The sequence below is a fragment of the Schistocerca cancellata genome, chromosome 8 (genome assembly GCF_023864275.1).
Source record: "Schistocerca cancellata isolate TAMUIC-IGC-003103 chromosome 8, iqSchCanc2.1, whole genome shotgun sequence".
Taxonomy (NCBI): Eukaryota; Metazoa; Arthropoda; class Insecta; order Orthoptera; family Acrididae; genus Schistocerca; species Schistocerca cancellata.
Window position 1 is genome coordinate 260,802,981 of NC_064633.1, and position 12,328 is coordinate 260,815,308.

At 44.4% G+C, this 12,328-nt stretch overlaps 1 protein-coding gene across 1 annotated transcript in view; it reads right to left on the reverse strand.

Moving 5' to 3' along the window:
* LOC126094694 (lipase 3-like) overlaps nt 1-6,745 on the reverse strand; it is a 64,421-nt gene extending 57,676 nt beyond the window's left edge. The window contains exon 1 of the mRNA XM_049909219.1: nt 6,601-6,745. Within this exon, the coding sequence (XP_049765176.1) occupies nt 6,601-6,732 (132 nt within the window). The 5' untranslated portion in view covers nt 6,733-6,745. The remainder of the gene's footprint in view (nt 1-6,600) is intronic.
* Nucleotides 6,746-12,328: the final 5,583 nt, after the last annotated feature.

Below are 12,328 nucleotides of genomic sequence, written 5' to 3' on the forward strand. Positions count from 1 at the left end.
GCAGTTCAGGTTTCTGCCGCCAGAACGCTCGAGAGCGCAGTGAGACAAAGTGGCGACAGGGGCCGAGAAAGCGTATGTCGTGCTTGAAATGCACTCACATCAGTCAGTCATAACAGTGCAACGACACTTCAGGACGAAGTTCAACAAAGATCCACCAACTGCTAACTCCATTCGGCGATGGTATGCGCAGTTTAAAGCTTCTGGATGCCTCTGTAAGGGGAAATCAACGGGTCGGCCTGCAGTGAGCAAAGAAACGGTTGAACACGTGCGGGCAAGTTTCACGCGTAGCCCGCGGAAGTCGACGAATAAAGCAAGCAGGGAGCTAAACGTACCACAGCCGACGGTTTGGAAAATCTTACGGAAAAGGCTAAAGCAGAAGCCTTACCATTTACAATTGCTACAAGCCCTGACACCCGATGACAAAGTCAAACGCTTTGAATTTTCGGCGCGGTTTCAACAGCTCATGGAAGAGGATGCATTCAGTGCGAAACTTGTTTTCAGTGATGAAGCAACATTTTTTCTTAATGGTGAAGTGAACAGACACAATGTGCGAATCTGGGTGGTAGAGAATCCTCACGCATTCGTGCAGCAAATTCGCAATTCACCAAAAGTTAACGTGTTTTGTGCAATCTCACGGTTTAAAGTTTACGGCCCCTTTTTCTTCTGCGAAAAAAACGTTACAGGACACGTGTATCTGGACGTGCTGGAAAATTGGCTCATGCCACAACTGGAGACCGACAGTGCCGACTTCATCTTTGAACAGGATGGTGCTCCACCGCACTTCCATCATGATGTTCGGCATTTCTTAAACAGGAGATGGGAAAACTGATGGATCGGTCGTGGTGGAGATCATGATCAGCAATTCATGTCATGGCCTCCACGCTCTCCCGACTTAACCCCATGCGATTTCTTTCTGTGGGGTTATGTGAAAGATTCAGTTTTTAAACCTCCTCTACCAAGAAACGTGCCAGAACTGTGAGCTCGCATCAACGATGCTTTCGAACTCATTGATGGGGACATGCTGCACCGAGTGTGGGAGGAATTTGATTATCGGCTTGATGTCTGCCGAATCACTAAAGGGGCACATATCGAACATTTGTGAGTGCCTAAAAAAACTTTTTGAGTTTTTGTATGTGTGTGCAAAGCATTGTGAAAATATCTCAAATAATAAAGTTATTGTAGAGCTGTGAAATCGCTTCAATCATTTGTAATAACCCTGTACTTGTAAAGAATGAAATTACAGAACGGTGCAACCACCTTACGTGAAATTTCAGGACGCTATTGACTCAACGAATTCTGTAGCATAGCTAATATCTACATATATAATCCGCAAGCCACCATAGGGTGCAGGGCTGAAAGTACCTTGTACCAGAGCTAGCCCCATCTGCAAAAGCAACTCGCTATACGCTTCCTTCCAAGCCCTGATTTCTCTTGTCTTCGCGGTCCTTACAAGAGATGTATGTAAGTGGCTATAGAATCGTATTGTAATTAATCGCAAATGCTAGTTTTCTAATCATTCTGGCCAGCCGCGGTGGCCGAGCGGTTCTAGGCGCTTCAGTCCGGAACCGCGCGACTGCTACGGTCGCAGGTTCGAATCCTGCCTCGGGCATGGATGTGTGTGATGTCCTTAGGTTAGTTAGGTTTAAGGAGTTCTAAGTTATAGGGAACTGATGACCTCAGATGTTAAGTTCCATAGTGCTCAGAGCCATTTGAACCATTTTTATCATTCTCAATAGTGTTTTTCGAAAAGAACTTCTTTTGTCCAGGGATTCCCATTTCAGTTCACTCAGCTTTTCCGTATCGCTCACGTTTTTATTGAAGAGATCGTGACAGATATAATAGCGTGCGTCTGAGCTGCTTTAATTTGTTCATTTAATGTGAACTGGCGGCAATCGGAAGTACTAGAACAAAGCAGCTTCTGTAACAGTGTGCTTGGTTGACAGCTCTCTTGTCCCCCACCCCCCCTTTCTCTCTCTCTCTCTCTCTCTCTTTCTCTCTCTCTCTCTCGCTTCTCTAGGCCCTATTATTGATCAGGAAATCTGGGGCAGCCTGCATGGTTAACTGGTTTATTCCGGCACACTGACCATCAGACAGATCCATCGCTCTTGTTCTGTACACTATGTTGCAATCATCATGAACTGCCAGCAGCAGAGGTCGGACACTAACCCCAACCCCAGGAAAAATAAAAAAAAAATGTAAGTTAGGGCATTATCCTACTAGTTGTTACCCGATTATTTCGCTGTAATTTATTACACAAATCTGTGGATATGCATAAGGTAATAATTATTATGATTTGAAGTCCTCGAAAATAGTCGGTGCCGGACGAATCCAATTGACTCACCAAGTTCGATATCAATGCCCCTTACATGTCCTCCACTTGTCCAAACCACAAATCACAGTTTTATGGAGGGGGGTGGGTGGGAGGGCTAATCACATCAGCCTATCCCGTGGGCTTCAGACAGCAGCTTTGGGCTGCAGTTGACCTGCTTATGTCCTAGAGATGGTGTTACAAGCCACAGTTCACTTCCAACCTCACTGCTACGATAGCGCATCTTCTTAACTCAGACTGCACTGAATAGTATAGTAAAACTTAATTCAAGCCGTTCATAAAATTATGAAATGTGAGTAAAGCCTCACTGTATCAATTGTTTGCCTAGCTGACATGTCTAGGTGGGCAGAATGGCATTTTCTTCTTCCTGCAGTGACACTGATCTGTCCCAGACTCACCCTTCTTGCTAGACATATTGCCGTCTCTTATGTCTCCTCAGCTGGCTGTCAGAGAAGAGAAGCTCACAGGCGTTCGTGTTTTGTGGAATAATACTTCCGTCAATTGGTGATACTTGGAGTAGTGTAAAAATAAAAAGATAGTATTCGGTTATTTCGAATACGTCAGTCATTTTGCTGAACATACACTCCTGGAAATGGAAAAAAGAACACATTGACACCGGTGTGTCAGACCCACCATACTTGCTCCGGACACTGCGAGAGGGCTGTACAAGCAATGATCACACGCACGGCACAGCGGACACACCAGGAACCGCGGTGTTGGCCGTCGAATGGCGCTAGCTGCGCAGCATTTGTGCACCGCCGCCGTCAGTGTCAGCCAGTTTGCCGTGGCATACGGAGCTCCATCGCAGTCTTTAACACCGGTAGCATGCCACGACAGCGTGGACGTGAACCGTATGTGCAGTTGACGGACTTTGAGCGAGGGCGTATAGTGGGCATGCGGGAGGCCGGGTGGACGTACCGCCGAATTGCTCAACACGTGGGGCGTGAGGTCTCCACAGTACATCGATGTTGTCGCCAGTGGTCGGCGGAAGGTGCACGTGCCCGTCGACCTGGGACCGGACCGCAGCGACGCACGGATGCACGCCGAGACCGTAGGATCCTACGCAGTGCCGTAGGGGACCGCACCGCCACTTCCCAGCAAATTAGGGACACTGTTGCTCCTGGGGTATCGGCGAGGACCATTCGCAACCGTCTCCATGAAGCTGGGCTACGGTCCCGCACACCGTTAGGCCGTCTTCCGCTCACGCCCCAACATCGTGCAGCCTGCCTCCAGTGGCGTCGCGACAGGCGTGAATGGAGGGACGAATGGAGACGTGTCGTCTTCAGCGATGAGAGTCGCTTCTGCCTTGGTGCCAATGATGGTCGTATGCGTGTTTGGCGCCGTGCAGGTGAGCGCCACAATCAGGACTGCATACGACCGAGGCACACAGGGCCAACACCCGGCATCATGGTGGGGGGAGCGATCTCCTACACTGGCCGTACACCACTGGTGATCGTCGAGGGGACACTGAATAGTGCACGGTACATCCAAACCGTCATCGAACCCATCGTTCTACCATTCCTAGACCGGCAAGGGAACTTGCTGTTCCAACAGGACAATGCACGTCCGCATGTATCCCGTGCCACCCAACGTGCTCTAGAAGGTGTAAGTCAACAACCCTGACCAGCAAGATCTCCGGATCTGTCCCCCATTGAGCATGTTTGGGACTGGATGAAGCGTCGTCTCACGCGGTCTGCACGTCCAGCACGAACGCTGGTCCAACTGAGGCGCCAGGTGGAAATGGCATGGCAAGCCGTTCCACAGGACTACATCCAGCATCTCTACGATCGTCTCCATGGGAGAATAGCAGCCTGCATTGCTGCGAAAGGTGGATACACACTGTACTAGTGCCGACATTGTGCATGCTCTGTTGCCTGTGTCTATGTGCCTGTGGTTCTGTCAGTGTGATCATGTGATGTATCTGACCCCAGGAATGTGTCAATAAAGTTTCCCCTTCCTGGGACAATGAATTCACGGTGTTCTTATTTCAATTTCCAGGAGTGTATTAGGATTTTTGTGGAAACCAAGAACGAATATTGTCCTCAGAGAAAATAAGTCTGTCAAAATGCTAGTAATTTGTAATCTCAGTTATTACGAAGAGCCTGTGAATAAGTATCTCGAAAACGGCGAAGCCAGTCGAATGTTCACGTGCTACTGTCGTGAGCATCTATGGCATCTATGAAAAGAGGTAGAAGGCCAGTGAAACTACCACTACGCGCTAAATGATTGGACGACCACGACTCTTCACAGAACGTGGGATTCTGAGGCTTGTCTGTTTTGTAAAGTAGGATAGGTGGTGATCTCCCGAAAGAGCACAACGCTGGAACACGCACAAGTGTTTCGGAGTATATCGTTTACCCTACATTGCTGAATATGGACCTCCGCAACAGAGCACCCTAAACGTTCACAATGTTCACAAAGACGTCGTCAATTACGATTGCAGTGATCATGGGACCATCGTGATTCGACCGTCGATCAATGGAAATGTGTCGGCTCTACATTAGGCCGCTGGTCGTCTCCACAAACGCCGTCATCGAGGTGAACGACGCAAGCTGGTAGTAGTAGTATTAAACTATGGGAGACATTCTACTGCGCTTGCGTGGGACTTGCGGTAGTAATCGAAGACACGCTGACAGCTGCGAACCACCTGCATCCCTTCCCGACAGCGATGTCATCTTTCAGCGGCGTAACTGTCCGTGTCTGGGTGCCAGAACCGTGCTACAGTGGTTCGAGGAGCGTTACAGTGAACTCGCGTCGATGTCTCGGCGACCAAATTCGCCTGATGTAGACCTTATGGTTACCCATCGGGTCTCTACTACGCCCCATCACCGCGTACGCAAATCTGTGGCCCTTATTTTCGCGAATTACACGACCTGTGCGAAGATATCTACTGCCATATACCTTCACAAATTTTCAACATACTGTCGGATCCCTGATACGCAGAATCTGTTACGTATTTCGTTCAAAAGAAGGACAAATAAGTTATTAAGCAGGTGGCCATAATGTTTGGGCCCCTCAGTGTATTTCCAAACGTATTTAGGTGGTAATTGGTTTTTGTAGTGGTTCTACTCAATTTGCTATTACTTACTTAGTACTGGTGTATATTAGAGTAATAATGTAACAGATAAGCTATTAAATAAATACTGACAAGGTTTTCTCGATTGCAACGCTTTTAAATTTTGATAGAACTTTTCTTCCTAGGTAACCAAACCATATTGTTACTTGGAACATGATTCAACATCCGGAAAAACCTTACTTTTCCGGAGTAATTTTTGAATTTCAGAAAAAGACTTCAGCACACAAAAGTGTATGCCATCATTTAGAAATGGGGTAAGAAAGTACATTAAACTTCTATTAAAGGACTGGATGGAGGCTGAAGCCCGAAATGTGTTCCAAGGTATAAATCTCCATTTCTACTGAGCCTATCTAATCCTAATCCTGTTACGATTCTATGGGGCACACCGCATTTCTTTTTCGTTTCGTTTCCGTATCGACAAGTATTACGTACTGCCTTCTCTTCATAAAACATTCACCAAGCAAACAATGGGAATTCCAAGATGAAATGTTCAAATGGCTCTAAGCACTATGGGACTTAACATCGGAAGTCATCAGTCCCCTATACTTAGAACTACTTAAACCTAACTAAGGACATCACACACACCCATGCCCGAGGCAGGATTCGAACCTGCGACCGTAGCTTCCAGGTTGAAGCGCCTAGAACCGCTCAGCCACAGCGGCCGGCCTAAGATGAAATAACAACAGTAGTATCGAAAGGGTAGGTTGCTGCTCACCTTATGGAGGAGACGATTAGTAGTTGACAGGCACAACGAAAAGACTGCTACAGAGATAAGCTTTCGGAAAAAAGGCCTTGTTCCACAGTAGAAAACTCACACAAGCACAACCTAAACACACGAGGCCACTGTCTCTCGACAGTGTGGTTTTCAGCAGACAAAGCAGTACAGTGTCGAGCGTCTTCTGCTAATCTAACAAATTAAGAGACTATATACTCGGAAACTAACTGCTTTCATTTGTTACCAACACTTGTTACCTAATTTCTTGCTTTGTGACACTCTTGAAGCAATCACATATATCTTGAAGCTCACAATGGGAAAAAATAAAGGAATGGCGGTGGTATCGTGAGCACTAGTAGCGTTAGATAAAATGGGCCTAGTTAACCAATATTTTATTTTGAAGCTACTGTGGAGCAACACATTTCCAATTACTGTTGTCGAGAGTATCACCTGTGTCGATCCAGCTTAAGTTCTACTCACCGTATCCAAGTCAGCATCCTCATTGTATTCGAGCGTCTGCACAAGGGGTCGACGGTAAGGGACCGCCCGGTAAGGGACCGCCCCTTCCGCAGCTATCACTAGGACCAGCACCAGTAAAGCGGCAGACTTCATGGTCTCTGATCCTGTGCCACCTCTGCCTCTGTGCCCGCGCCGCCCCCCATATTTAAGTACTTGCTGCTTTATCTGCCATCTGATACCGAATGCTTCTTGAAACGGTTCTCGTCAACAACGGCTGTGATTGCAATATTCAAGAGCTGATCAAGGTCGACTAATAGCAATCTTCAGGTGACAATAACATCATTCATATAGTTTTCAAATGTACAAGGCGATTAAAGTGCAGCTACTCATAGAGGTCCAGTGTCGAATGTAATTATCGTATGACAGCTAATCTTGGTAGATATTCTGATGTGTTAATGCGGGACCGATTTACGCTGGGCAAAAGTAAGCTTACTCTGGAAAAAAATTAAGTTCCAGTTTCGGCCACCAGGTGCGAATCTGTCGCTGTGAACAGAAGAAAGACGTATAGAAACGTTGCCTTATGTAATAGATTAGGAACGGGACATGAGCAGAAAAGGTCACACAAGTGAAAAAGGTACAATGTTGATTTCATTAATAACTACCACTTACCCAATTTGTTCCATATAAGCACCGGAGATGGCGGCACTTGCTGCATCCGATCTGATCCGACGTGATCAATAGCTGCTCGCGCAGTTCCGGCGGGATCTGAGCAACATGTTTCTGCATACTGCCCTTCAGATAAGGTAGAGACCAACCGTGTCCGTGGTAAATGGGTTCTTTTAGATATCCGCAGAATCAAAAGTCACAAGGATTCAGATGTAAACTTGAAGGCCATGCCTCTGTAAAACCTCTAGAGATAACACGTTCGTGGTTGGTTGCAGTAAGCAGATCTTTCACTAGGCGAGAGACAAGAGGTGTTGCCTCATCTTGCATGAAAACAATGGTTTCCACACAATTTCGCTCTTCCAAACCATGAATCACGTGCTGCAAGGAGGTCTCGATAACGTAGAGGCGTTACACTACACCTGACAGGAAACTCTGGTTGTATTCTCATAAAAGAACGGACCGAGAATAAATTTTCTTATGAATCCACACTACACAGTCACATACAGCTCTTCGTGCGCAACACGCTGATTAATAGTACCCCACATCCGGTAGTTTTGCGTATTCACTGCACCCTGTAGTGTAAAACGTTCCTCGTTACTCCAAAGAACATTCCCAGGCCACATGTCATCAATTTCGATCCGTCGCAGAAACCGAAGAGCAAATTCAAAACACTGCTGCAGACCATGATGGCCGGCCGGAGTGGCCGAGCGGTTCTAGGCGCTACAGTCTGGAACCGCGCACCCCTAGTTGTTTTGCATGGCACTATCACAGCACAGGCTTACATTGATGTTTTAAGCACCTTCTTGCTTCCCACTGTTGAAGAGCAATTCGGGGATGGCGACTGCATCTTTCAAGACGGTCTAGCACCTGTCCGTACACGTGGTTACACGTCAATAACATCCCTGTAATGGACTGGCCTGCATAGAGTCCTGAACTGAACTGATGTTTTGCAACGCCGACTTCGTACCAGGCCTCACCGACCGACATCAATACACCGTGAAGAATGGGCTGCCATTCCCCGAGAAACCTTCCAGCATCTGATAAAACGTATGCCTACGAGAGTGGAAGCTGTCATCAAGGCTAAGGGTAGGCCAACACCATATAGAATTCCAGCATTACCGATAGAGGGCGCCACGAACTTGTAAGTCATTTTCAGCCAGGTGTCCGGATACTTTTGCTCACATAGTATACGTCATCCAGCTGCACGAACTGGCAACGGAGTAGGATGCAGAAATTTTTGCAGAAAGTGCTTTTTTTTGGAACTTTTGTGGTGCATTTAATTATAGTAGAGATCTGCAAATCGGGCCTTTTGCTCGCTAACACTCTGCACTGGACCATGGATCTTTGTGTCTGCAGGGTGGTATCGCTTCGAAAACACACTTCTGACATACTCCCACCTGCTGACGGAACTACTACTACTACTACTCCTTGGCGCTACAGCCCTAGTAGGGCCTTGGCCTCCCAGACAACCTACGCCCACTTTTCTCTGCTGGCTGACGTGGCTCTCCATCTTCTCAGTCCCATCCTTCTCAAGTCCTCTTCCATGTTGTCTAGCCATCTGGCTCTTGCTCTGCCCCTATACGACGTCCATCGAGTTTTCCTTGGAAAGCTTTCATAACTGTGCAGCTCTCCACCATTCTTTCCACATGTCCCAACCAACGTAGTCTATTACTCTTTATTTCAGTCACGATATCTGGTTTGTTGTACAGCTCTCTGATCTCGTTATTATTTATAATTTCCAAAAATTGCTATCATTCACTGCCCCGTAGATCTTTCTAAGTATCTTCCTTTCCCATCTCAGCAACAACTCCTCATCGTTTTCTGCCATAGTCCAGGTCTCCAAACCATACATCACCACAGGTCTAACTACTGTACAGTACACCGTCATCTTCAGATACTCAGGCTCCTTGCTTTAAACACTTCAACCAGTGCAAAGCAGCTCCTGTTACCAGCTGCAATCCTTGCATGTATTTCTTCTCTCATATCATTATTATTAGTTACCAGTGACCCAAGATATTTAAAGCTCTCACAGCGTTCATACTCTTTTCCATTCAAAGTCATGCTTCTTACTTCTTCACTATATCCTTTCCTAGATGTAAGCATATACTTGGTCTTTGATTGATTAACGGTCAGCCCCATCTCCGTACAATATTTTTCTACTTTTTCAAGCTTTTATTCCCGGTCTTGTTTCCTCCTGGATAACAAATCAATATCATCCGCATATGCAAGCTCCTGAGTCACTCTATTAAACAGTGTTCCCCCAGGGTTGTTGCTTCATGTCTTTCGCATTACACTCTCCAAGGCGACATTAAACAGATTAGTGGAGAGCACATCATCCTGCCACATGCCTTTGATAAAATGCCCTCGATCTTTACTTTGCATTCTGTTCTTCTCAAAGTCATTTGAACCAATCTTATCAGTTTATTAGAGAATCATGCCTCTTGCATTGCCTTCCAAAGTTGATCCCTTTTGATACTATCATAATCGTGTTTGAAGTCAATGAACAGCTGGTGGACATCGACGTTGTACTCATATCATTTTTCAAGGATCTGTCTGATAGTGAAAATATGGTCTGTAATGGATCTATTAGTTCTGAAACAACACTGGTAGTCTCCTAAATACTCTTCTACGTATGTTCGTAACCGCCTAGCCACGATTTTTCCTAATACTGTTTATACTATACACAGTAGTGCAATTCCTCTACAATTCCCGCAGTCAGCTTTGTCATGTTTCTTATGTATAGGGCAGAGTATTGCTGTACTCCACTGTTTCGGCATATTTTCTTTCCGCCATATTTCCACTATAATCTCATGCAAAACCCTTACCAGTTTTTCTCCACCATATTGTATCATTTCTGCTGTAATATTGCCTTCTCCCGGAGCTTTATTGTTTTTAAGAGTCTTAATACTAACTTTAACTTCTTCCAATGTGGGTTCTGCTACTGATCCCTGGTGGTCTTCATCTCTGTTTACTTCCTGCTCTACCTCTCCTGCCATACCGGCATCTACCCCACCTTCACTTTCCGATTCTGACGGAACTACAGCCAGATAAATTTAGTTACACTCTAGACATATATTCCTGGTCGGTAGTGTACAATCATCGTCGTCTTCTGCTTACTAGGGTTGCCCTGTTAGTCTGTCTCTTTCCGCGGATATACTCGACCAACTGTTGTCCCATCTCTTGGGTGGTCGTCCGGGTAGTCGTTTCCCTCGCTGTTGTCCATTTTTACAAATTTTAACTGTATTGTGCTGCCCACTCATTCTACATGAGCCTTTCAATACCTGTTTTTTTGTCTTCATCCATTTATTTTTATTTTGTATTCCACACTGTACCATTATTGACATATTTGTTCTTTTCTCCCATCGGTTACTCCTTGGATCTGTCTTGGTATCTTCATTTTCTCTGCCATTAACTTTTGTTTTATCTATTTCATTTCTGCTGTATATGTCAAAACAGGACATACCATTGTTTTATATATTTTTATTTTTCCCTCAGTTGTCATAAATTTGTTTATCCATGCCGTATTTTGCAGCCATCCGGCTACCTTTATTATTTTTGATTTTTCAGTTCCATGGTTAAGTCTTTATAGTTGCTGATAACAGTTCCTAGATAATTAAAGTTTATCACTTTTTCAATTGACACGCCATCTACTTCTAATTTACATCGTATAGGTGTTTTTGATATTACCATACTCTTAGTTCTTTTAGATGAGATTTCCATGTTATATAGCTTAGCTGTTTCGTTAAATGGCTGAAGTAAACTTTGTAAATCATCCTCATTATTTACTATCAGCACAGTATCATCAGCATAACATATAATATTTACCACTTTATTTCTAATCTTATAGCCCTGTTCTTTCATATGTCATCAATGACATGTACGATCCATTATTAAGTTAAACGGAAGTGGGGTTGATGTGTCTCCTTGTTCAATTTCTTTATCTAGTATAATTTCATCTGTGAATCCTTCGTTAGTTTTAACTCTCGTTTTATTAATGATTTTCACTACACACATTGATACTCGCTCGTTGATTAAGGTTTTGTGTAATTCTATCAAAGGCTTCTGACCAGTCAACGAACCACAGGTAGCTTCGATTATTAAAATCTATGGATTTCTCCACAATCTGTCTGAAAGCGAAAATAGCATCTATTGTGCTTCTGTTTCGTCTGAATCCTTGCTGTTCTTACGCTATTTCTATATAATTCTGCATTCTGTCTCACACTAGTTGAGTTAACAGTTTCAAGGTGTTATCAATTAAGGTAATTCCCTGGTCATTATCTAATAGGTATACTTATCTCATTTTTTATACACAGGAATTGTAATACTTCTTTTCGATTCTCTTCGTTCACGATACTGTTAAACGAAGTATGAGGTTGTTATATAACACCCACCATCAGTATTTTATTAATTCATTACATATGCCATCTGGCTCTAGAAATTTTCTATTTTGTATTTTGATTGAAAAGCATATTTCCCGCAATGAGAAATCTAGCTGGTCGTCATTTTCTATGATTTGGTCAACCGTTTCAGTTTCCACCTTTCTTACGTCCTTACACTGTAACTTAAAATAATTTTCTCACTGATGGCTCTGAGCACTGTGGGACTTAACATCTGAGGTAATCAGTCCCCTAGAACTTATAACTACGTAAACCTAACTAACCGAAGGACATCACACACATCAATGCCCGAGGCAGGTTTGGAACCTGCGACCGTAGCGGTCGCGCAGTTCCAGACTGATACGCCTTTTCTCACTGAATTTTTCTTTCATTGTGTATCTGAACTTTCATTAATATCCTTCATTTGCTTATCGAGTAACCACCATACTTTCTCTTGTGATCCATAATGGCCTCATTCCATATATTTTGCCTACCGGTTCCAAAAATCATCTTTTATTTTTAGAATATCCAACTTCACCCTTTACGAATGATCTTATACTCCGTATAATCGTCTTGACTTAAACTTTAATGATCTTATACTCCGTATAATCGTCTTGAATTTAACTGGCTTTATATTTTAGTAATGCTTTCTTCTCCTGACTAGCTAATTCTTAAATATTTTGCTTAAGCCTTGGTGTTCCCTTATG